The following is a 27,348-nucleotide window of genomic DNA, read 5'->3' as shown; positions in this document are numbered from 1 at the left end:
TTAATGTTGTCCAGCTGCAAAATTAAAAAAAAAACAAAACAAAACAAAGCAAAAAACCCAACCAACCCTAACTGGGAAGGGAGGCTGGAGGGAAAGGAATAGAGGTTTGAGTGTGACAGTGCTGTGTGTGTAAAAGAACAGAGATTCTGGCTTTTTTTTATTTATTTATTTTTAAAGTGAGTTCAGTGCCAGCCTGGACATTGGCCGTGCAGACTATTGAGCCATTGTCTGCTCCATTTCCAGAATAGCCCCCAGTTAATCACTTCGGCTTTGAAGGGAATTTCCTCGTGGAATTCTCCACAGAAAATCTAATCAACTGACCTGCCCTCTCGACAATAGAAGGCTTCCCCCCTCCCCCCCCCCTCCTTCCTTATTGGGGCGGGCTCTGTAATGTAGCCTTTTGTGCAGAATGAACCCTCCCAGTAGGAGTGGATTGCTGGTCTCTCTCTTTCTCTCCCTCTCTCTGTCTCCGTGTGTGTATGATGTGGAGCATTCACACTGTCTTATATGTGTGTGAATGTGTGCGTGTGCATTACTATTTGACCAGATGCTGCAGTGCACTGGCCAGTCCCTGTCTCTGCATGTGTGTATGTGTAAGTGTGTGTGCGCGCGCGCCTCTGTCATTTCATGTCAAAGGTCCATTACCTGATTACCTTTCTCGTCTGCCAGATTTTTATCTAGATAATTGGAACTGCTATGAAGGCTGTGGTCTGCCAGGCAGCTTAGATTCTCTAAAACCATAGTTTGTCCACCTTGTTATCTGTGGCTGTCTGGGCAGAGGAAATTAAAGAGATCCACAGCTAAGGGATTCCTTTGACTTGCTCAGAGAGAAGGGTTTAAAAAAAAAAATCAAGAGGACAGACTGAAAGTTTATTGTTGTTTTTGTGCCTTGTGTGTGCGTGTTGTTTTGGCATGTGGATACCTTTCCCCCTTCACACACCAGGGCTGTTTGATGGAGTTTGGAGCTGAGGAAACTTTGGTTTTGTTGCCAGGACCGTTCGCAGCACTTTGTGGCAAGCAAGAGCTAACAGTGAGACCGACAGAGTGAGTGACAAGTTGTTTACAGGTTTCCTTGAAGGGGCCTCTGCTATATTTCAATCTGTCAAAGTTGCTTTTCTTCCCTCAGAACAATGCCTGATTGTTTTGTTGTTGTTTTTTTTTTCCCCCAAAGAGGGAGAGGGAGAGACTTAAGAAAAGGGGGGGGGGGGGGGGATGGAAATTCTTTGAGTACAAATGCCTTTGGTTACATTTTTATGTGTCTAATCTTTTCTTCCCTATTTCAACTCCGAGGGAGTTGATAACAGCTTCAGCTTAATCAGGCTGCTCATGTTTTATCTTCTTTCTCCACTGATCTGCCTCAGTACAGGGAGCTTTACAGGTTTTGGGTTTTCTTCTTTTCTTTTTATGGACGTTAGATGAGTTGACTTTTCCCATTTTGTGGTGACTGGAGGATAGAATTAAAAGGAAAGGACAGGCACGCTGAGGTTGTCTAGTGCCTTGCAGCCGCAGCATGCTGCTCCGCTGTGGGGGGAGTTTTATAAACAGTGTCTACTGCTAAGTGTGCTACCCCTTTAAGAGACTGGTCAAGGAGTCCTAGCTCAGAGAGGGGGGTGGGAGAGAGAGAGAGAGAGAGAGCTAGACAGAGAAAAAGAGAAAATCAATCGGTTTAGAAGGTTTGGACTCACTTGACAGGTTCAGTTGGAGGCGATCATAGGTGACTGCTGTGACAAAGGGAAATTGTGCTTTTCCAGCATGCTAACTGACCCTGATTTACCTCAGGAGTTTGAAAGGTGAGTTGTGTGTGTGTGTGTGTGTGTGAAAAGTATAACTCCCCCTTTTAGCAGCAGTCTCTGTGTCAGTGGTGAGATGCTCCCCAAAAGAATGCTTGGTGGAGAAGCTTTACCTTTGCAATTCAGCTTACATGTCAGTTTGCTGATCATTTGGTGGTTGTTGTTGTTGTTGCCGTTGTTGCCTGAACCAGATTGAGGGGATCTGCAAAGTCCTTTACAACTGCTTCACCAGTGATGCTTTTCTGGTGGTGTTTAGATCCCTAATGGGGATCTTAGTGAACGTTATCATGATCTCTCTCTCTCTCTCTCTAGTTCTCTCCCAGACTCCTTCTCTGAGCCACTCTACTAAAATATGGGAGGTAATATTTGGCGCAGAATGCCCTCATTTTTAGCATCTCTCTCTCTTCAAGGAGTGATTTCTGGGGTGATAGAGAAGGTGTCCGGTTATGGGTGAAGCCATGGATTTAACTTCCAATCTGATCATTCCCTAAAACTTTCGAAGGCGCTCTGTAAAGCACATGACCTTTTGTTGATCTAACAGACGTTATTATTTTAGTCAAGTTAACATCACAACATTCTGTCAATAGATCAGCTTTTAAGTATCCAAAACAAAAATAAGAAACTTGAATCTAAGTTTTAGCCAGCACCTCTTTCACTGAGTGTCAAAAGCAGAATTTTGATTTATGACTTATTTATTTCCCTCCGCCCTCTTACTAAAGTAGGAGCCTCGTACATTTGGAATTAAGTTTTTTCTTTCGCTGGCAGTGGCTTGTAAACTCCCGAGCTTAATACTTATTTCACTTAAATCTGCCTTTTCTAAACTGTGTTTTGAAGCTTCCTCTCATACATTTATACACACTTCTATTGAAGATCTAATATCCTTCCCCTCCAGCTTAATTTTTAAATATTATAAATAGGCCCTTGTTTTGCTTTAACAAAGAATTCAAACTTTTCATTTAGTAAACAAAAGAATGCCAGGATGCATGTTACTTAGGCTTTTTTTTTCTTTCATTTTCATGAAAGCTACCTTCTGTATAAACATTTGGTTGTATCTGACTATGCAATGCAGGCTAGGTGCTAGACCAGCTGGTTAAAAATATGCTAAGTCAAGCTGTTCATCGCTCAAACTACTGAATATGATAGTAAAAGGCACAGAAAAGAAAGGAAGATGGAAACATTTTAAGTAGGCAGAAAAACATGCATGCAGTGAAAGGACAGGAAAGAATGCTGGGATTAAAATGAAGAAGAAAAATAAAAATAGAAGAATATGGAATTAAGTAGGAAATTCAAAAAAGCAAGAACTATTTTAACACTTTCTGTCTCTTTTTGTAACTAAAACACTTCCTTACCATAAAACGGCACTAGAATTGTTGAACTGCTTAGAAGATTTTATTGAATACAATTCATTTGTCAGCTCTATTTAAAATACCTGACATTTTTCTTTAGTTTCTTCTTATTGTGATAGAAGAGTAAAGATTGCTTTTGCTCATATGTACTATATTAAGTTAGCTAGAGTACCTGGGAAACTATTACTGTTTATAGTGATGAACCCTGAGCTAATATAACAATAAACAGATTTCTCTTGTACATGCAGTCAGTGGTTAAAAGTATTCCATTTACTTCACCAAGATAGAAATTTGTAAGGAGGCTATTAGATTGTTCTTTGAACTTTGTGATGAATAGAATATGTGTAAGTCTATTAAACAGATACAGTCTTTTCATTTTTTTATTGATGGACTTTTTTTTTCCCTCTGACCTCTCATTAAATGAGTCTTTTTTTCTTCATTTTGAACCTAACTTTTTCAATAGTAGTAAAACTAATTTCTCCCTAATCTTTCTCAAGGCATACCTTTCATTTTTAGAGCTCAGAGATTTGCTCTTTTAAAAATTCTAGTTAAATAATCAATAAACTGCTATTCTTTTGGCTTTGCAGATGATTTCAAGGAATAAAGATAAGAAGCAATATAAAAGAAACCTCGCAACATATGATTTTTTTTTTTTACCATTTTCCCTCTGTAGTTAGAATTAGTAATACAAACCAATATCTCTGTTAATCATTACCATTTGTTTACATTGTATATGTGTGTTTGGCTATAGTTACACACACACACACACACACACACACACACAGAGCAGATACTGTCTATGTAGTATATTTATATTTACCAAAAGACAGACATAAGAACATACACATACGTGTGCACGCACACACACACACACACACACAGAGTTCACATGCATATCCAAGTTACACATGTACCATATATAGGAGGCTGCTTCTTGAGCTGTTATATTCTCAACGAGTACAATACTTAGAGTGTGTTTTCTCCCCACTCTGGGGTCCCACCTGTCACATCCACATGGTCAGCTTCAGTTTTGTTACTAACATGCACAAGCCCCTATAAAACTGACTTTGTAATAGATTACAAGGAGGTAAAGATTCAGCATGTAGAGCTGTTTGCCGTTTAGTTCTCTGAGTGTATATGTACTGCAGACGAGTTATTTTTCTTTTGCTATCATCATTGCCCTAAGCAGAATTGTTCATGTTTCATTGTACCCTAGTAAGTATAAGCAGTTTAGAAACTTTAAAGAGTCACCCCAACTTTCTAATGAATCGAGGGGTTAGAACGAAGGAGACTTCTCTTGTTTGTCTGTAGTCATTAGCATGGACATTTGTGATACACACTTGGAATGAAAATGGTCCTCAGTGTCAGGCGAATAAACAAGCATTAATTAATTCAGCAGCAATAGTAACATGCGCTAGGTTTTGTAAATTAGCACGTACAATTTATAAATCGTTCCTTAAGTGTTAGGGGTTTGGGTTTCTACTGAGAAGTTCCTTGCACCTCTTTATTTTTATTTCTGGAGGTTCCACTATATAATCGAAAGGATCATCAGAAAGCGCAAACTGAGGCGGGGAATGCTTGCAGAAAAAATGTATGGAGAAATTTATAACTGGAATCTGTCTGCTTATTAGGGAGTAAGTGACTGCGGGGATGTACTTTTTGGTGCACCTGTGGCACTTAGAATCCACATCAGATTATTCAGAAGAATAACCTTGATTTTTTTAAACACAGGGATGATTACATAAAGTTTGTTGAAAACAGAAGGTAAACCCACAATAGAAAGTTTGAGTTTCCTGAGAAATAGAGCAAGCGTAGCTAGAACCATCACGAACAGTACTGAAATTTGCAGAATGATTAAGAGCTCAAAAATGCCCAGCATAAAGTTTTAATGTCGTAATAAAATCTAGTAAATGAAAAATAAAGTAACCTCTTAACAATGTCCCTAGTGTGTGATATTCTTAAATCAACGTTAAATACTACATATTTACATTTTTCTGTAGACTTTGAGAGTGGCTAAACTAGGCATCATGACAGAGTGATGTCTTTTTGTAGATTCAAGGTAAAGAAGTGTGTGGTGTTTGTTGAAGAAGGAAGGGTAAGTTAATGTTTCCTAAAGAAGAAAGGAAGACAAAAGGTAGAGAGAGGATAAAAGGGTGCTTGCTCTAGAAATTACATGAGTAGCTAGACAGTTTGTAGAAAGGGAAGGGCTCAAGGGTGTAAAGTAAGTCTCTGCTGCGGGGAAAAAATACTTAGTTGCTATGCTGCAAGAGTCATTTCAGACTCCCACTCAATTTATTCTGGGGTCATACCAACACTGTCAAATGGAGAAATCATTTTCCTAAATGGAAACTTTGTATATTTCACAAGTGCTTTTCTGAACAAAAGTTACCCCAAAAGTCTTCGCTTTAAACTATTTGTGCTGAGAATTTTTGTAAAACCAAAACCAAAACAGAATGATGTCTCATTCTCGTAAAATCTAACTGTAGAAATAAAAAGAATGTTATGCTTTGATTAAAAAAAAAAAGTTTGAGGTTTTACCAATATTGAACTGGATGTCACTTATGTTCCACTGATTTGTTTTTAAAAAATGATTTTCCTGTTTATTTATTTAGGTGTAAGGGTCTGGGAGTAGAGGAAGAATTGAACTCAAGTGGAAAGTTTCAGTTAACAATTTTTGCCCAAATAAAATTTGGTGGTTTTTGTATTTCTCTGTGATAAGACTAAAGGAATAATACAGTTCCAGAACGTTCATTAATGTTCTTTAGTGATTTCATTTGTTGTGTTTATGCTTTATGGGGAAGAAGTTGACTGTGACTGATTATAGATTTTAATGAACATCTCAATAATTTACAAGTTGTTGGAATAACCAACTACTCTTAGAATGCAGATCTACATATGAGGGGACTCACAAGAGACACATCAAAGTGAACAATTCATACTGTTGTATTTTTTGGTTCAAGAGTTTGGCATTACCGGATTCTGGGTGGCTGGCTCTTCATCTGTATTCAAAGAGTTACTTAATGCACACGCACACACCCACAGCCCACCGCCACCAAACACATTGCGATGCTTATGTGCATAGTGTGTTTTATGGGTACGTTTATATGTGATAAGAACTGTTTTTCTTCCTCTTGTTATCCAGAGACCTTAAACACAATAAGCATATGAAGTATTTACTATTTCTTAGAGAGCCTTTAACTAGCATCCATAGCTATATTGCACAAGAGGCATATTAAAAAAATGTAATAGTATTACTTAGCCACAATGCTGTTTGGTAGGGTAGACATAAATTTCTGTGAGATAGATATAATTATATTTATATAAATGATACATACACAAATATATATTTAAGAAAAAGAATATCATCCACAGGTAACCCCTGAATTTCTTTGCATGCTTTTCTTACTATATATATTTTTAAGCAATCTGTTTACAGTGTTGTGTAGGGCACTTACCTATATGCATGTCAAATATCTCTGCTTTCAGAACTAAGTTGCAAAAATGAGACTGAGGTTCTCTTGGATTTTTTTTTTTTACTCATTTGTTGTTCAGTCATAATTTAAACATAATTAATCAATAAGTGGAAGGAGAAAGAAACTATGTTGCCATATTTTACCTGTACACAATACAACTATGCAGTGCCTGTGAATACCTGACACTGTAGTCAAGTGAAAAGAAGAATTCATAGCAATTAGTCAATAATGGTAGTACTTCTCTGGTGATTATAAGGATTTTGTTTAACAAGCAGCATATTTAGAAGCAGGGATTTTTAAAAAAATGTTTTTAGATATTTTATCTGGTGTCACTGAAACACCATATAAACTGTTAATTTCTTAAATATAGAAAAGTTAAAATTGCATTAGAAAGAAAACAAACCCCAGTCGGATGATTAGATTAAAGAATATGAAAACCTTTTCCCCTCTACAACGTTAAAAAAAAAAAGAAGATATGTTTGTTACTTTAAAACTTTCTGGTTTGGGTGATGAACTGTTGCTAGGTATCTTGAGCACCATACCTGACATGAGCTTATATCAGTGAGTCTTTGTCACCTTTTCATAGATATACCTGACAAAGTTACTGGTTGAAGTGGGAGATTATGGATTTTTCACCCACCCTTTCATTCAATGCTATCATATTCCTACATGTTTTATCTCCCCCTCGTATTCTACAGAGTAGCCTGTCATAGTATAAGTTTAATACATCTCACATTTCCTCTGGAGATCATGCAATACCTACTTTCAGCCAGCCACTAGGGGGGTACTTGAGAATAGTGTGCACTGCACCCTCCATTGAAGAGACTGAGTTTGTCACCTCTGCAATGATCCCAGCCTCTGTCAGCCCGAGAAGCAAGAGTCACTAAAAGTTGCTCCCCAGCCCATATGTCCTGTTGACAGTGTGAAGTTCTACACATACTAGTTGTTGAGAGAGACCAAATTTAGACAAGATTTTGAAGAATTTTGGTGAGAGCTGCTTGCAGGGACCTTTGTATTTTAAAATAATGTAAGGTGTGAATGGAATTGTGATGTAGAAAGTGGTAATTAATATATAAAGTATATATTTCTGAAGGTTGGTGGATTTTAAAAAAGGACCTGAATTGAGTTCTGACTGTTAGAATCATGTTAATATGTACTTCAGTGGAGTTGCCCAGGTGTGTTGTGGTTTTTTGTTTTGTTTTGGTGATGGGTTTTTTTTGGTTGTATTTTTTGAGAAACTTGTCAACATTTTCCTCTTTGCTTTGGTTTTTGGCATATGTGACATTTTTGGACATCATGCTCTTTTGTCACTTTGCTTGAGAGCTATTAATTTTCTACAAGATGGTGTCATCATTTTATATTTGTAAAACATGACAGAATTATAATTTATATAGAGAGTTTCATGGCTCAGTTTAGAAGTTTGAAATGGGCATTGGACTTGCCTCCTTTAAAAGTATATTGTGAGGATTAATTAGGTAATATTTATAAATCAGTTTGTACATAAAAATCTTTATATGCTATATTTAAATAAAAACATTTTAAAAAATTGACCTGCAGGATTCCAGATTCTCTGTGTTAATTTTTTTTAAAAAAAGAACAAATGCTCATTGATAGCTATAATAATTACACTTTTAGTTTGTAATGCACTTCTGCTTTTGTGTTTCCTGAAAGTTCATACTGATTTGCTTGGTTTTCTAGGAAGTGGGTGTCAGTGCGGTTTAAGTGATGCTATTTATTCTAAAGATATCATAAAATGTTACCCTGGTGCTAATTATTTTGTTTGTTTATATTTAAGATTTATTACTTAAATATTTTTTCCATTCTTTATGTCTTGAACTGAAATGCTTTTGAGCAAAAAATAAGCATAGCGAATAGACGTTTGGTTTCCTTGTCAGAAGAATCAGTGTTCCTTATTAGAGGTGATAAAGTTTGCGTGTGCATGTATGTATGTATTTGCATAGTTAAGATTGTTGTCTGTATCTACTGTACTTTCTAACTAGGAAATGTAAAGGAGAACCTGTAGGATTTTTCATCCTCATTGTCTCTTTGGTGCTGAGTGCATACATGCATCAGTTTCTTGGAGTTAAGAAGATGAGAGTAAACTACTGTACCATAGTTCATTCATTAACTGCACAGGATTTTTTGTAGTGCATGAATAAAAATAATCTGGCTAATAGCAACTAGGGCTACTTGCCAGTGCCTGCACAATAGATAGAGTAAGAGCAACAGTATAAAGAGAAGTTGCTGGCTGTAAACCAATGACACTTTTCTACAAGATCTCTTATTTCATTGTTTGAAGGTCTTTGGGAGATAACTATGTTTTTAAAAGTAACTGTGGTGAAAATATGAAGACAAGATTAAAAACTTTGTGTGTATTATATATTACTTTGATAGGTCATGTTACTTGGTTGCATTCAGTTTATGTTCCATTTACCCTAGAGTAACCTAAAAAGACACAGCTGTGGCTGGATGTGATGTGGCAAAATGCATCACAGTGTGAAAGGCCAAAATTTGAAATAAATAAATAAAATCCATAGTGTGTTAGATTAATGTCAGTTTTAGGGTATTCACTGTCTCAACAGAGAGGCCATGTAATGAATGGGCACGGAGCTTAAAGTGCCCTCTCACCCTTAAAGGTGGTGTGACTATGTCAGGCTTGAGGCACTTCGGCAGAGTTGTATCGGGGAAGGTTGGCTTGCATTAGCACTGCCCATGCTTTATTTGTCCTGCAGCTATAGAGAAGACTTCTGTTTTTCAGAGCTAACAACCTAGCAGTTTCATTAAATTAACTTTTAAAAAAAAAAAAAACAACCTTGAAATATTTTTTTCTAAAAACTTTTGTAAAGTTTGCACTTGTGGTATTTTCTCCCCTAAATTTTAATTACACACTCAGGGGCTCTGTGAGGGACAAGTACTCTTAGTGGATTCGATTGAGCTGGGGCGCCTTCCAGGGTTGGCACTTCTGTTACAAACTGGTGTAATTTTGTCGGATTGTCTTTACATGGTACATTGTTATTCCTTTACTGGTGTGAAACATTAAAACTCAAACACGATAAACTAAATAAAACATGTTAAAATAGTAAACATTATTCATCTGGTAAATTCTCCTTTTGCAAAACTTGCATGCAGCCAAATAGATTCCTTTAGCACTTCTTTTAAAAATACCTGAGCTTCTGGCTTTGAAATTCAGAGGGAGCTTTTCTTTCAGGTTCAGTGTTTGGTTTGTCTTTTGTTCTCAGGTTTTGGAGATTTACCTGGATATTTCTGGACAATAACTTGCAAAGAACACTGGCCAGAACTGATATCAGCTACACTCATGTGAATCTGGAGTTAATTCTTTTTTTTTAACTCAGATCAGAATCTGGCTCAATGTGGTTTGGTGGAAGACTCCTCTCCCTTGCCTCTGCCTCTTAATTTCTCTCCTTTTATGCTATTGTTTTTCTAACTTTGTAATTATATTACGTAGCTCTATAAAGCCTTTTGGAATAAAGTGTTTTGCATAAGATGCCATACAAATGAAAGGGCAAAACACTGCTCTTAGATATGCCCTATAAATCTCTCATGCATACTCTGCACTTGTATTATTGTTGTCATTTATTATTTGTTTGTGTTGCAATAGCACTCATGGATCAGAGTCCCCCTAGGGATTGTATCCTGAAGAACGTACTGAGTGCTCAGAACTTTTACTGATGTCAATGTCTTTGCATGAGACAAATGCAGAATCAAAGTGTAGATAAGGGATCCATGATATGGATCATGAATGAGAATTCAGCCTTAAAATCATATTGTGGAATTCACATAGAGAATCTACACAATGGTGTTATGTTCACCTGTGTACTTGGAAAAAATGCAGATTTCTGTCTGTGAATGACTGTTTGGCAGGCACAAATGCATGTTTATGCAGGTACGATGGTGCATGCATATACATTTGTAGGTCTGTTTCCTCAACCCACAGTTCCATAGGGGGTTGATTAAACTGTATCTTTCCAGCCTTTAAAAAAAGATAGTATAGTTATAGAAACTGATTTTATTGTGGATAATAGATCTTGTATAATGCCTTTCATTTTAGGAACTCAAAACATTTTAGAAACATTAATGGATTAATTCTCAAGACTTCCATGATGTCTAGCAATAAAATATCACTGTTATCCCCAGTCTACCCTTGGGGAAACTGAGGAACGAAGTTGCAAAGTCAATGGCACATCTGGGGATAGAGGCCAGCGAGACTGCCTACTTGTCCTGTGCTTTAACCTCAGAACCATTCTTCCCCTTCTTAAGATCCTGAGAACTGCAAATTACAGATTTCTAGCAGTCCAATTACTGTTTCTAAAGGTCTCGTTCTAGCAAGATGAAATATAATACTTAAATTACTTAAATATGTAAAACAGGAGCTTTGGAATATAATTAATAGCATTAAGTCTCCAAGAATATTTACAGCTTTAGATATTCTTTCAACTACTTTGATAGAGGGGAAAAATACCATCTCTAACATCTCCAATTTTTTGAGCATGTGTCAAAAATAATTCCCTACCTGCAGGCAAGTTTTGAGAACTGAATATAGGTAGCAGAACATGCAGTGTTTAAGCCGTAAATTAAGAGTGTATATGTAACTTACAGCCAAGTAAAGTACTCATCTTGGAGAACAATTAGGATCTCCAGCCATACGTACAAGAGCTGTCATACGTTTTATAACCTAAGGACCAGACACTAGGGGATTACAGGAAAAATATTCTTTACACAGATTGTAATTAATGTGAGGAATAGACTTTCCAAAGGCAGCAATATAAGCAGCCACTGTGAGTAAACTAAGTAACTTAAAAGCAGAAATCACGTTACAGGGTACAAAATATATTGTGGTTCTCACCCATCCAAATATTTGACATCTGCTTTTTAAAATGTGTGACAAAGGCCCAAAGTGAAGGATATGACAGAAGCTTATTAAAAGGGAGGAGTTGTTTTCTTACCATGTAAGACATTTTCATTAACCTCTCTTTCAATATTTTGCATTTACAGTGGCAATAATTTGCAGGAATGCACTGCAATATAGGACTGGATCAATGAACGATGGTGGTAGATTTGGCTTTAATCTACGTGCTGTATCATTCTCTCACTAAATACAGCTGAAAACTGTGGGTACAAACTCCAGAGTCTTTGGATTTGAGCTGTATAGCTTCTAAATGTTGTTCTTGGTTTATTGGTTTATTATTCTTGGATATTCCAGAGTCTTGTTTAAAAAGGTCTATAAAAGGGTCTCATTGCAAGATAACTAACTGATTATAATAATAACAGGTTCTATGGTGTTCCAGTGGTGTGATTGCAAGGGTCCACCCATCCCAAGCTCATTGTAGGATAGGGCCAGTAACGACAACATTTTCCAAAGTGTTCATTAATTTTGAGTGTTTTGGCCCCTTGGGCACCCATAATCACTGGTCACTTCTGAAAATATAGCCCGTAGTTAACTAAGCCTCTTATCTCCCCTCCAAGCCAGGCCAGTGTTACTGCACCCATTTTAGAGATGGGTAAAACAAGGTGGAATGATAAAGTGACTTATCAAAGATCACACCGTGAAATCCTGGCCCCGCTGAAGTCAGTGGCAAAACTCCCATTGACTTCAATGAAGCCAGGCTTTCTCCAACATTGTGAGACATTTCTATAGGAACTATCATTTGCCAATCTCAAAGAGCTTTAGAAATATTAGCTTGTTAAGCTTCACAAAGAGCTGTGTGCCTCAGATAGAAGGTGATGATGATAATAGTGATAAGAAGAGTGTTAATAATAATATTATATTTGTATTCTAGTATTGCCTAAATGCCCCATTGTACTAGGCACTGTACAAGGATTATTATTTATTTGTATTGTGGTGGAACCTAGGAGCCTCTGTCTCAGGCCAGAACCCCACTGTTCCTGTCACTGTATTGTTGTTGTGACTCATAATAATAAACAAGCCATTTTATTAATGAGTTAACTGAGACACCTGTAGGACAAATGACTTGTCCAAAGTTACAGAGTATATGAGTGGCAGACTCAGGAACCGATTCTCGAAGTGGTCCGCTGCTCTAGTAACGAAACTAAACTTCTCCAGACCCACAGAATTGATCTAAACATCTATATATAGCCGGGGAGGTTAAATAAAATATATTATTTTATAATGAGTTTATAAAACAAGAAAGACAAAGTTTTGTTATTAATGTAGGTTACCCAAACTCCCTGTTGACACTGTAACTGCAATGACTGACTGGAGATAAATTATGTTGCTATCAATATGTTGTGATGGAGGCTGATATGGAAACTGATATAAGGGCAGCTGGCTTTTTTGTTTTTTGTTTTTTGTTTTTTTAAAGAAAGAAAAAAGAAAAGAAAAGTAGAAAAGAATAAAACTAAGAGTATTATTTAAAAAAAACTAATAAAATTGTGTTTTGCATTGCAGTCTATCGAAAGACCATCCAAAGCACTGATACTGTACCAATTTAAGAAGATGATCTTTTGCCTTAATTATACAACTGGGAGATATTAGCTTAACATTTTGTGGAGAACAGTGAATACCTTAGTTGCCAGTTGTCTAAAATGCTGCTAATGATTGCCTCAGTGCCAGTATTTTGATGGCTAAAACCTAGGCCTGAATATGAATACAAAGAATGCAGTTTAAAATACACACACACACACTCTTTTTATGCAAAACAGATTTCAGCCATCTGCTTGGCACTTAACTTTGCAACTATAGAGTCTATCTGAAAGGGAGCACTGTCCGGGTTATGAATGGTATCACTTTTATTGCTACCTTAGAAAAACCATAGAGCTTTTTGAAAGTTTGTATATCCAATGGTTTTCTTCAGCTGAATAATGAAAACAACTATCTCAGCCAAAATTTTGTTCCTTCCATCATTCCTTTGGTGGTGATCTCCTTAGCCTAGCAAAAGGGGTTTTGTAATGAAGAAAAGTTTCTTAGTTCTGCACCTCAAAATTTCCAAGTATATCAGGAGACTGTAGACGAGTAACCCTTATAACTGGCACCCCAGATGGTTTATGACACAAAACACTGTTTGCTTAGGAATAGGTTGTATAGCAGAGTCTGTTGTCCAAGTACTACAGAGCGTGTCAAATCAACATGGAAGTTAATGGACCAAAGGCACTTCTGGATTTAACACTTTCCCATTTGAATTGAATTTACAGCTTTAAATCAGGACAGCCCTTTTTCTTTACTGGTGCAATGAGAGAAAACAAAACTGATGGCATAAATTATAGAGACAAGGTGGATGAGGTAGCATCTTTTATTGGACCAAATTCTGTTGGTGAGAGAGACAAGCTTTCGAATTTACACAGAGCTCTTCTTCAGGCATAAATTATAGACATGCAGTACAATCATTTTGACCCAGTTCATCTGTCTAAAGGTTCGGAAGGAGAGAGAGAGAGTCTAAAATGTTCAGTAGCAGGCTGCTATTGAAACATACAGAAAACTTGCAGCTTCCAGTATACCCCAGACGTGTCAATTTGACCCTCAGGCAAAGGTGACTAGTCCATGTTTAACTCTTACCAGATAATCTAGAGCAAAAGGACATGCTATAAACATAGTGAAAATCTTTAAAGTTTTCAATCTTTTGCTAGCAGTTTGTCTATTATCTGCTTTGGCTTGACTGGTTTTATCCCAAAACATGTTTTACAAAGTGTGTTTCTTTTCTGCTTCTAATACTTTTAATATAAGGGTTCCATAATGTTTTCCTTAGGAGTATATTTTAAAAGGGGGTGGTCGTGCTGAGCAAAAGAGGGGAAAAAAGCAGGTTCCTATGCATAGGGTGGTCTCTGTTTGTATTCGGCCATCCATTTAGTGTTGTGTCACATTAGTACTGCATTGTTAACACCTTTGGACAAGGCTAAAGGTTCTTGCTGCTGAATCTAGAGAGTTGCTGATTACCATAGTTTTGAGGTTGTGTCAGATCATAATGTTGCAAAATGCTTTTCTCAGTAAATGTACCTTTCCATAACAAGCCGGGCTGGATTGTTTGCTCCAAAGCTTTCAGGAGAGTGAGCAAAATGACTAATTGTTGTTTACTTTGTTGTGATTTTATAAAGATTTCCTCTGTGGTACTATAGGCAGTTTTGAGAGAGTGATGCTATTGACAATTACGTTTTATTTGCCTGTGTCTTTATTTTGTGCAGACCTTTCGGGATGATGCAAGGAAGATAAAGTTGGATTTCTAAGGATAAAAGGCAGGTAGTACAGGAAACCTGAAGTCATCTTATATTCTTAGGGCAAGCATAATGCACAGACAGCAGGCATCTAAATAATTTTCTGTTAGCGTTGGTGAGAAAATAAGCCCCAACAGTAGTAAAGTTATAGTGATACTAAAATAATAGGATCCTAACCCTGTGCTTGCAGAGTTTTCTGTCTCTCTCTCTCCACTCCCAACACACACAATCGGATGAAAGAGCACATTTCCATGTCTTTGTGGGAAATACTGTTGTCCTCTCCAGGTGGAGCTCAGAACATCACACCTATGGACTTAACGAAATTCTGATGCCAGTTAAGTTATAATTCTATTGGAGAGAGAAAAAAGCTAGTTCTTCGGCCACCACATCTTCCCACAACAACTGTGCTGAAATTATTTAACGCTCTTATTGGCAGAACAATTCTTCAATAAAATGTGTTTATTCAGGAGCAGGAAATAACAGCTTATCTGCTTTCCAGTAAAGTGACTGAGAAAAGAATGAGATGCTATGCTATATTCAGGGATGGGGGGTAGGGTAGAAAGCCTATTTAAAAAAAAAAACTACTATGAATGAATGAAGCTTCCAATTCAACCCCAGTGTTCTTGGAAATTTTACAGGGGAAAGTCTATTTGACCAATATCAACAATGTGGTCATTTTTCTTTGCTTCCCCCTTACCTCCATTGCCCTTAGGTAATATAGTTACATTTATTGTCCATTTGCTTTCAGTAAAGTCCTCCAGTCCACTGTGGCTTGAATGGAGTTCCAAAGTGAGTGCAGGACAAGTTACATTTGAGAAGGCAAGTTGGTAGTGGCGGTAGTGAGAGGGGGTAGGGGGTAAGGATGAGAACGAGAGAGAGAGAGAGAGAATGTCTGTAGTCTGAACAACCTGCCAGTTGTCTCCCTTTTATTAAAATGGCAACTTTCAAACCAGATCCCTGGGCTATTTAATTTGATTTATGCTGTTAAACCTGAGTTGCCTTATGCCATTAATGAAGGAGGAATGAATACCCAGCTCTCTCTCTCTCCTTTTTTCTTTCTTTTTTTTCTTTCCACCACTAAATTTCTAAATGCGTCACTTGCTACATTTGGCTGAAACAAACTGCCACATTGTGTCACCCATACCATTAACTCTAAAAGGCGGAGGAGCATTAGAGGGAGATGGGAGGATTGGTAAAGCAGGATTCACTTGCCTATCTGGTGTTGCACCTCTGCCCTCTCCCACCCTCCAGCCCCCTGGCTTGACTAGTTTAGCTATTAGCAAGCTGGGTTTTTATTTGTGGTAAAAGCAGGAACAGATGACTCTAAAATAAGGGTTCAGAAGCTAATTTTCACAGTCTCTCTACTGCATGCATATTATCAAATTCTTAGATAAGGACTAGCCTTATGAATTGTAGGCTGCCAGAGGAGGAGATTCATCCATCAGTTTCTCGACTGTCTGGTCATATTGCCTGAGGGGGGAATCAGGTCAGTCACCAAGTTAGTATAGGATTTTGGAACCCCTGGAAGCATGGGGCCCAAAGCAGTCACTCGTGTTGCTTGTGCCTAAAGGAAGCACTCTTTGGTTTCAGTTTTGAAAGCCTCCAGAATTTAGTTGACTGCTGGATGCCAAAGTACATGTAGCATCTGTATTTTCAAATAGTTTGACCTAATATTCAACACTGTAAAGAGGAAGAAAGGATGAATGTGTATGTGCATAGAGGGGATGGTCCACACAAGCCTGTGAGGAATAAAAGTTCTCAATCAAAAGCTATTCAGTGCTCTTTGATGCATATCTTCCTATGATCAGATTATTGCAAAAGTTCAATGTTCGTAGGAATTTGGAGCTATAAAACGTTGTGAATGGTTTATCTCAGTTATTAGTCCCTACAGACGGGTATCAGAGAAGGAAAAAATCGGAACCTATCCCCATCCCCAACCCTTTGATCTGCCATAGTAGTATGAAATACTGAAGTAGGTGCCTGAAATAGCCTTAATCTGTAGTTGTAGGCCCATTTATCAGGTTAAATTGAAGGAAGACATGCTGATACGTTGCAATATCTGCTTGGGACGTTGTGCAGGTGACCATAGCTGCTTTGTTTTAAGATGGAAATAACCCAGATAGGAGGTTGTGGTAGGTGTGGGACTGGAGGATAGCAGGCGAACTGAGCCTTTTACTCTGATTTGACTGGTTTAAACACCACCCAGGACAGTAGAATCCAAAAATTGTTACTACTTGGTGGCTGTCCCACAGCTTATATGCAATGAGAGGCTGTGTGGGTCTGATTCCAGTGAACAAGCGTTTGTTTGGTCACATTTGGCAGTATATGGTACCCTGGTTGGCAGTCATAGCAAAGAGGCCAAGAACCAAAGGGACCCGGAGAATGGCCTTTCTTCTTACTTCTAGAATTGGTCCCTTTAATTAAGGGATAGGGCTACCTGGGGAAGCATGTTGCCTTGCAGTACCTATTCTGTCCTTGCAGTACCTATGCTGTGGATAAACAGAGGATATGCTTGTAATTTTCTGCCTCCTTTCAGGAGCATTAAATAAATGTACAATCACAGGGCCCTATCCAGCGCCCATTGAAGCCAGTAGAAAGATTCCTATTGACTTCAGGATGGGGGTTGAAGTGGGCCCACAAAGAAAATAAAATGGAAGTGTTGTCATAACTGGCACTTTTTGGTGCTTTTGCTGGCACCAAGAACTTCAGATAGTTGTTTTTAGATAGAATATGATTACATTAAAATACTGCATTGGTAAGCTTTTTAAAAGGAGAAATAACCAAACTGGGCATATGGAGCATTTTGAAGTGTGATCTTGTGAGACTAAAATTATTCCAGGAGCATAGCTTCAGTCACAGTATGTGTGTGATGCCCTTTGTATACTCTGTATCATGAAACAGTATGTAACCAGCTGAGTTGGAGTAGAGACCAGACTCTAACTCAACTGTGAGCTAGCAACTACTGGACAAAGGGACATGGGCTGGGGATCTGGGCTTGAATTATTTGTTTTAATGTTTGTATTAAAATGTTTTAAAAATAGGAAACATGCATCATGATCAGTGGAACTGGAGTCAGAGGGTCCATGTTTCCTGTAGGGATGGGACATCAGGGGTACTGAGGAACATGTGGAGTGAGGTTGGAAGTAACTCAGCCACATGGACAGAGCAGTCCACAGGGTTTAGTAAAGTTCTGTTTGTTTAGCTTACCCTGCATTCAGCTTTACTCTATTCTGATGAGACATATACAATGTGGGACTAAAAAAAAGCAATTTCCATATACTGGATCTGACTGGGTTCAGACTATGGGGATATATAGTCATAAGTAACTGGACAGAAATAAGGTAAAATTGCTCTCGTATATCCCCATTGAGTTAACCCCATTGATTTGATGCTATGGTGTTGGATTCTCTTGAAATATCTTAGACAACTAGGTTAATAAGAATTAATTTCTTGAGACCATTTAGGCTAGAATCTGCAAATCAACATTCGCAGGCTGCATGCAGAAACAGGGACCAATCCTGAGAGGTATTGAATGGCTTCAGCTCCTATTGGCTTCTGTAGGAATTGGGAGAATTCAGCTTGTTGCAGGGGCAGGCCCCTAAAATGAGGGTTTTAGGGCTGTCATTTTCCGTATGACCCTTCCCCTGTAAATATAATTTTTAATTTGTATATTAAAGTGGGCCACAATGCATATTTTTGGCATGATGAGCTCAAGCTTCTGTGACCAAGTTAGAACATGGAGTACAAGCTGTGTGGAAGCAGATATTAAACATTCAATCTGACATTTTATCAGCTGATGTTTTCAAGTGAAATTGTATACTACTTCCCTCTCCATTTTTTGGAATGTCCCCTAGTGGCCTCAGTACCAGTTGGATGCATGATCCTGTTCTAGATCCTGGTAGGGCTTTTGGGGCCAGAATTATAACAAGGCAGTGGTGCTGGAACTAGGGATCCTGGGGGCTGCCGTACCTCCTGGCTTGAAGCAGTAATAACAAACACCAAATACATGGTTTCCATCATCAGCATCCCCACTACAAAAGTTGTTCCAGCACCCCAGTTACAAGGTAGAAGAGGGCAGCAAGTATTAAAAATTCAGTGTCCTGCTCAGTATTCACCTACAAAGCAAGTTTTATGAGGCGTGGAGGAATTGCAGGCACCACACATTTTAAAACACGATGTTTCTGCTATTCACATTGCGTTACCAAAACATTGTACTTTTGAGTGAGGTAATAACTGTGGTTTGTGGTGGTGGTTTGTTAGGATGATTGGGGGGAAAAGATGAAGATAATGATGAAGATACATGATAATGTGTTTGTAACATTTTATTGGAGTGAAACATGGAAAATTCGGTGTAACTTTGCATGATTTCATGTGTCCAGAATGAAACGAAGCATTTGCAAAATTTGCAGCATGAGTTAAATTGCAGATTTTGGCCCATCACAACAAAAATGACTTTGTATGAATGTTTTTAAAAATAATCACATTGCTCTATGGTAAGTTTTGTTGGTAATAGGATGCATTTTATCATGTTAATTTTGGGAACGTGAATGCATGCTTTCACTATGTTCTCTGAAGTGGAGATTGCATGATCTAAAAGATAACAATACTGCAGAATGCTAACCTAGGATGAGGAGAGGGTGTTATGCCATATGCAAGCCGTAAGATAAATACAGTGATTGAGGTGATACAAGTATCTAAATAGCTAGGAAGATCACGATCTCTTTTCTCTCTACGTTACATAATTATGAGGTATGACACTTAACATAGTAGCATAATGGATAGGAAAGTGCATGCCCAATCATGTATCTAACCAGTCTGTGTTCCCACATTTCCCAGTATACTCGTTGTGGTATACAATACTAATTTTGGACCCAAGTTTACCTTAATTTCACAGAAACCTTTTGTTTGTTTGTTTTAGTTTTGAATTCCTTTTTGGTTATTGAGCATCAGAAATTTTGAAATCTTGAGACTTTTTTTTTAATGCAATATGTTAATTAAGGCAATTGGGTTAAAGCAATACAGCATGACTTTAATTTTCCCAAACCTTAGCTATCTGAAACTCCTTGTTATTCAAAATGAAATCATGTATCCTTTCATGTAAATTAGTCTCTATTAATTATATTGAAAGGTCCCTCAATTATAAAACCCTCTGCTTATCCACATTTACTTAGTGTCTTTTATCACATTCAGATAATCAAGCTTGTAGTGTAAATGTTTAGTAGGAGTTATGTTCAAGAGAGCACCAGCAATATGTGTTATCAGACGTATGAGAAAAAGACCCAAATTCAGATGTATTTAACCAATATATTACTATACTTATGAACCAACACTATTCCATGGTTCCTCCTCCGTTTTGCTCTTGTTGTTGAATATTTTACTTTGGAGCTTTAGTACACATTAAAAAATAGGACAGTGTCAGACATACAAATCTTACAGAGTTGAAAACCATGCATGGTCTTTGCAGTGCCTAACCTTATATCATGGTTCATATAAAACTAAAAAGGATCTGTAGCATAGATGTAGCAAATGACCTCAGTCAATTACTATGAGGGGTGATTGATTTCTGTGTTTAAAAAGCATACCCTTATTCATTAAGGTTATTCATTTAACAGACCTAGTCTATCTCTCTTGTCTTTTACCAAAAGAAAGGCATGGTATGTATTAATTCAGTACTGATATACACATGAAGATATGGCAAACGGTTGGAAAGAAATAGTTGCAAAAATAGACATATTTGTCTATACATGATAAGAGTGGGTTGGGGGGGAACAACACCCCAAAATATATCAAAAGTCAGGCATTAGTAAATACTGTCTATGGATAATTATATTAAATAGAACTAAAGGTGGGTCTGGTCAAATGAGCAAGAGCCATTTCCCCAGGTGTCTCTTTTTCCCTTGAAATGTTGAATCACACAGACTATGCCACATTAAATACTGTTGTTAAAACACACAACACCATCCCTAAGACTAAGAGTAATGTGTCAGATTTTATTTATACATGTGTAACATTTTGTGTTGTGATAGGTGGTACCAGACTAACAAAGCCAAACTCTAACTGGACACGCACACACACACACGCACACAATTTAGGCCTGATGTGCTGGATTCAGTTCCTGTTGAAATTGATGGAAGCTGAAGATGTTTGGAACCTCACAGGTTCAAGTTCTATGGATACTCTGATAATGTGCACTCTTCTCACACTCTTAGGGAGGTGCTAACACAGGCAAGGGCTTTTCATTCTTAGAAATGACACATTCTTAGGAATTTCACAACCCAAGGAGTATCTGCAAGGAATCTGTAGTGTGGGGGATGAGTGGTGGGAAAAAGAAACTGCCCCTAGAGGACAGGCACTGGTGATGCTCTCTTCTCCTGAATGTTGAATTGATAATTGATGGCAGCATGACATTAGACACTTTGTTCTTGCTTGCTTTCTTTTTTCCCCCAGCCAAGCTGAACAGGAAGCTCTGCTGGCAACCTCTAGATTGGACGTGGGGGGAGTGGAAAAAACAGGGAGGGGGGAAATACAAAGATTGCTTTGGATTTTTTTAAGGAGGATCAGGGCTAGATGGGTTGTGGGATTCATCATCCATTGGAAAAAGGAGAGAGGCATCCCAGGGGAAGTTGTCCTGTTTATTTGACTAGGCCCTGCCTTAACTCAGTGTACTATAATCGTCTTTATGCCGCTCGCCTTTCATAGCATAATTAGCCTTCTCTGGAAGTGAATGTGGGTGGTGGTGGGTAGTGCAGAGGAGTTTTTCTTCAGAAAAAAGTAAGTAATGGGCCGGCAGGAAAGAAAAAGCTTTCCGGTTTGGATGCTGCATCATGTGGCTTTGTTGACTCGGCTGCAGAGATGGTCACTGCCATATTTATTTGGGGGGGTGGGTAAACAATGATAGAATAATCCATGGGACTGCTGTGGGAAACAAACTTGAGAACAGGAGTCTTTAATCTGTGCTCTGGTCCTCAGACACTGGTTTTCTTTAGCTCTTTAAATTATTTTTCATTCCTTCTTGATTATTTTGCTGAGAGTCAGTGTGTTAATTTATTTTCTTTTTGGCTTTTGAAACCCAATATCTTCACTGTTATGTTGAATTCTAAATTCATTTTCCCCAAAACAGATACTTAGTGCCTTTGGTTCCAAGGAAAATGCCTCCACTTTGCATATTGCTACACTGGCCCCAACCGTAGTGGACTAAATCCAGCACTACTTACACAAGCAAAACACTCATTGACTTGACTTGTATAAGGACTTTTGGGCACGGCGTGCTGAGTGCACGGGGTACTAAGGAAACTGGTGGGATAGACGCAGTGCAGCATTTTCTCCATTTCTTCTTCCCTCTTTTGCTTCATCTCTCTTCATTTGTTTGTTCTCTGTCTCTCCCTTTCTTCTATATTTCCATTTTATCAAACCAAGAATGAGATAAAATAATTAGACCTCTTAGGGTATGTCTATACTGCACATTAAGCCCAGGATCTGACTCAGATTGGAGCCTAAGCCCTGTTTCCGTCCAGACACAAATCTGTCTGACTTGGATCAGCAAGTGCTCAGGACCAAGATCCTAGGACCTTGCTGTGGGGGAGGGTCAAAGCCCAAGTCCTGCTGTGACTTAGGTTCAAGCCCTGTCATTTTGCAATGTGGACACAGGTCAAGATGAGGCCTGTGTCAGGCAGGTCTGTGTAGTGTAGTATGGATGCATTAGTACAGTTGTCGGATCCAGGTCCAACAATTTGTAAACCCACATTTACAATGCTGTGTGGTTGGTCCAGCACAGGCTTGGAAATACTAAATCCACAAGCCTGGGTGCTGAGTCTTCTCCCTCCCCCCCACCCTTGATAAAAAGTTCTTTCTAGATCCTGAACATTCTTCCTCTCCTTTCAACTTGGCTTCCTTATGCAGCCTTGTAATAGGTGAGCAGGAACTCAAGACATATTGACTTTGGTTCTGCAGTTTTTCTGAAATACACTTGATATTCCTGTAATACAGTAATCCTTTGCAGGTTTTTGGATTGTTCCCACAAGTCAGATTTCTAGCTCCAAATTTGCCATTAAACCATGAAATCCAAGTCACATAGAGAGGACATAATAGTGTTATAGCTCAGTCTCCTATTTAGGGGACTGTACTTCAAGAAGCAAAAGACACCGTCAATGGAAATCTAGAGAGAATTCACCAGAAACTGTAATTGGAATACACCTCAGTTTATTGTAATGATGATAATACTCTCTATTTGTGTAGTGCCTTCTTTGCATCCCAAGGTGCTTTACAAACACTAAGGAATTAACTTGCACAATACCCCTGACAAATAGGTGTTGTTATTGTACATATGAGGAAATTGAAGTACAGAGAGGTTAAAGACTTGATTGTACAACCCTTACTTCCAGTGTTGAGCATTTACTCTCACGAGGAGTAGTCCCACTGAAGTCCAAGGTTCAAATGTAGAAGAAAGTGCTACTCAGTTGGTAAAGAACATAATTCATGCATCTGCCTTTACATTTGCAGCTGTCTACTTGACTAAATTCAGTTTTATTTTGGTGGACAAATTTATATCTTTAGAGGGACAGGAGGCAAAGTTACAATTAATCCCTCCTTAATTGGTGTGGCTGTAAGTAATGTTCTGCTTAATCCACTCCTTACTGTGAGGGTGAAGTAAGGCTAACCATTTGGATTCTGGACTAGGCGGAGAGAGAAAAAGAGAGGGGGTATGTGTACTTTTGCACTTTCTGCTGCTGTTGTAGGTCCATGTCAAGAAATATCTGTGTTTAAATAAAATACCTTTTGTTGGTTTCCCCTCAAACTGTCTCTTGACTTAATTAAGTGGAATTCAATTAAATAAACAATCCACTTTGGAGCAGTTCTTAAAAAAAAAAATCTCTTTTTCTTTCCTCTTCCCCTTTCCCCCCTGTCTTTCTTTCATTTAACCCATAAAAGTCTCTGGAGTGTGAAATGTGAAGGCACCAAATTGAAATTACTTTTGCTTTTTCATTTAACAGTTTGCATTACATTAACCCCATCCCATTCCACACAGCAAACCTTTCCTTTACTTAGATGTTAGATATTACTAGAGACTATTGCTGAAAGACTGGACATGCTGAAATGTTTTATGTAAGTTTCTCTCCTCCCCTTATGTAGGACCTGATTCTACAAAGACTGGATGCATGTAAGAAATCCCATTTTATTTCTTTCTTGCAAGTGAGTAGGGTTCTCTTCCACAGCAAACATCAATAAAAATGTTAACTAAGTTAGAACTGCAGGACCAAATTCTGACCTCAAAGAGAGCCATGCAAGCCCTATTTCTCCAATGTCTGCAGAGGTGGTGCTGAGGGCACAAATTGAATTAATCAGGACTTCTCATGTATCTAAAATCAAGCAAGTGTATAAGTCCCTAAGGAATCACAGCCTTAATATCATACTGTGCATTACAGATCAGGGAGTTGTTATCATGTATGATATATTGCTGAATTGTTTGCTTATTATAAATCTTACTTCAGATGCTAAGTGTGCATTGGAGATATTAGTTTGGTTCTACTCTGCAAAGAGACTATTAAAATGACACAATGGGATTAAAGGTTTATTGTCTCTAATTTCAAAATAAAATGTGCTTAGTATTTACACATAAAATATGCTTAACTTTTTAAAAATTTGCCTTCTTTACATGCTAGCCTGGGAAACTTAACTTGGGATCTGACAATCAAGTTGAGTTCTTTCCTCTTCCTGGTTTGTGGCCAGTAATAAAGATTCTGCAGGTTAAATTCTGCCCTCAGTGACAACTGTGTAACTCCATTGCCTTCAGTTTGTTCCCTCAGATACCTTTGCAGATGGTGGAGACAATGGGAGTTGCATAAGCCCAAATGTGGACAGAATTTGACCCTGCAATTAGAGTTTAGTTAATAAATTTTGTGTCGTGTGATATGTAATAAAATATAATTTTGTTACCTAGAGAGTCATTGGTTCTGCAAGATTTACAAAAGTAATAATAATAATAACCTGCAACCCTCCTCCCAACTTTAAAAGAAGCATATAGTCCTCTCAATGTATACAGGGCACAGCTCTGTTGAGTAAGATGGCATCATTTTACATAGTTACTATTCAGAGCATAATTGCATCTTAAAGCAAAATAGAGTAGCTTCCCTTGGTTTCTCTGCACAAGATGGCAGTGTTTATTTTTGCCTCTCTCTCGATTAACAGGCCATTTGCTATCACTCACTCTCTCACAGGGGAAGATATTAGTCCAATCCAGGTATTTTCCATCAGAGTTGTTTAACAGGTCATTGCAGCTCAGGTTTTTCTGCCCTTTGAATCAGCATTTGTGTTAACACTCTTTTAAATTTTGCTGAACTACTACTTTAGGCCTAAAGTATTTGAATTTGAAAGAATACAGCTATCCTAGTTTTTCTCTCCCCTCCACCCCCCGATAGTCTTATTCGATGAAAGATCTATCAGAGAGCAAAAATGGGACTCTCTTGTAGTCATCACTAATGGGGCATAGGCCCTATGAAAAGAGAGTCTGTTTTTATACTGACAAGTCTGTTGCCTTGGTACTCTTGTGCTTTTGGTTTTGGAGTTTTGTGTTTTTTTCTGTGCATATGTCAGCGTACTGTGCTTTTTCATCTGTAAAAATAAATAAAAATATAAAAGGATTCCACAAAAGATTCAGCTTTGATGAGAAATCCCCTGCCCTTCCATTTAAAGCGTTTATTTCAGATGCCAATGAAACTTTGACCACGAAAGTGTACCTTTTCAATAATTTTTATTGATTGTATCATTGCTGATGTATCTTGATTTTCTGCCAGTGAAACTGCCAGTGGGTTCAGCCATGGGACACTGGGATAGCCTTCAGTATGTGGGCGATGAATCTAACTTTGGCCCATCCAATATATGAATATATTTGCAAATGCCAAAAGTGTAGTGTTTCACTACTCCTATGTGGATCTGATTCCCCACTCCATTACATAATTGGCTTCAGTGGAGTTACGCTGTTGTAAAACTGATGTAACAGAGGGGAGAATCATGAACTGCATTATTTCTTTCCTTCCTTCCTTAAATGTTATATTTGTTTCCTTGGAGATCTTACATCCTATATGCACTGTGATGAAACTTTTTGCAGTAGTGAGAAGGCCAAATGAATGACTGAATTTGGAAATGGCACATGCAATCTCTCCAGCATACTGAGGCATCTACCTTTTATATGGGGAGTGAGGGGGGCTTATTAAAATGGGTAGAGAGATGAAAATCTGTCCAAATATTTTTCCAGCCATGTACTAAGCCTTTAGAAATCTGGGTTTATACTGGAGATAATGAGGATCGTTGTGGTGTACCACCACTAGTGTATATGCTGTATTATGACTACGTCCTTTAAGACTGTGTTGAACATGAACTTCACCCACAGATCATAAAGGTTTCATATACCTACAGTGAGGACTCTCATAACTTCCAGCTTTCCTTAACTGTCTATAACCTGTCATTTTACTATACCAGCCGCTAAGCAGGGTCAAACCTGGTCACTCTTTGGAAGTGAGACCTTGGTGCTGCTGATTCAGTATTACTCTTCCCTTAGAGACAGAGCTGAAGCAGTGGCCTGCCACAGCATTAGAGGGCTATTACTTGTGCTATCTTAGGCATTTAAAACTCAGCCTCTCACTGCTTGTGGTGTGTCACCTACATACGGTGATGCTGGGTCCATTAGATATATAGATTCTATTCATTATGGAGCTTTTTCCAAGAGTAGTATAATCATATACTTTGCACTTTTTAGAGCATCTTCCATTTGAGGGTCTCAGATTTCTTTGTTGTTTTTGTCTCTGCTAAAATCCATTTAGGGTGATTACATATTGCCCATGTGAATTTTGTTGTCAGTTTCAATTGGATACAGTATTCTTAATTTCCACACTAAATCTGTGTAGTGTTGCTATGCGCAGGTAAACAGCTGCCATGTTTGTGTTTCATGAGTACCAGGGCTGAATTTCATGGTGGGTGAAATGGTTCCTTGAGATACAAAGTACTGTGAACTCAGTCCTACTCCATTAAAGCGAATGGGAGAATCTCCATTAACTCTAATGGAACTGAATCAAGCTCTGTAAGAATGTAAGGTATCCCTTTTATCACTGGATAGTACAGAGATCTGCTTACAGTTACACACTTTGGACTGTGTCTGAGTAATAAGAAAAAAGTTGGTCAGGGAATTATATAACATTTCTGTCCTTAACTATATTTTTTGTTAAAACAGTGTCTTGTGTGGAATGTGCCATGCTAGTTGAGCCATGTGAATTTGAGGAGGGAACACTAATCAATTCTACTTCTAGTGACCTCTTCCTGAATCTCTGTTCCCCTTGTGTCCCCTTCCAAATCTGTAATATTCTGATTCAACAATTCTGTATTACTTTAAAATTGTATGCATTTAATTCTGGAGGAACAAACAAAACTCCCAAACAAACCAAAAAAGAAAAATGAAGTTTCTCCAAATCAGTACAAAGTTACTTGTCTTTGCAAATCGATGTATATTTAATTAAGCAGAGTTGATTTGGTCTAAATCAATTGTAACTACTACCTCAAGTGGAA

At 38.0% G+C, this 27,348-nt stretch overlaps 1 protein-coding gene across 15 annotated transcripts in view; it reads left to right on the top strand.

Annotated features, from left to right (window-relative positions):
• SOX5 (SRY-box transcription factor 5) overlaps positions 1-27,348 on the top strand; it is a 402,743-nt gene that overhangs the window by 51,182 nt on the left and 324,213 nt on the right. For 3 of the 15 annotated variants that reach the window (XM_037915863.2, XM_037915831.2, XM_037915817.2), the window contains exon 1: positions 466-1,044. The exons of 1 other annotated variant lie outside the window; for it this stretch is intronic. In XM_037915863.2, coding sequence (XP_037771791.1) covers positions 953-1,044 — 92 coding nt within the window. In that variant the 5' untranslated portion in view covers positions 466-952. Of the gene's footprint in view, positions 1-453; positions 1,045-1,263; positions 1,791-21,523; positions 21,565-27,348 lie in introns of those variants that run through there. 11 more of the 15 variants (XM_037915851.2, XM_037915808.2, XM_037915855.2 and 8 more) reach the window with 10 other exon arrangements.

This window comes from Chelonia mydas, chromosome 1 (genome assembly GCF_015237465.2).
Source record: "Chelonia mydas isolate rCheMyd1 chromosome 1, rCheMyd1.pri.v2, whole genome shotgun sequence".
NCBI classification, from domain to species: domain Eukaryota; kingdom Metazoa; phylum Chordata; order Testudines; family Cheloniidae; genus Chelonia; species Chelonia mydas.
The sequence above is the reverse complement of the archived record's forward strand: the minus strand, read 5'-3'. Positions and strand labels throughout refer to the sequence as shown.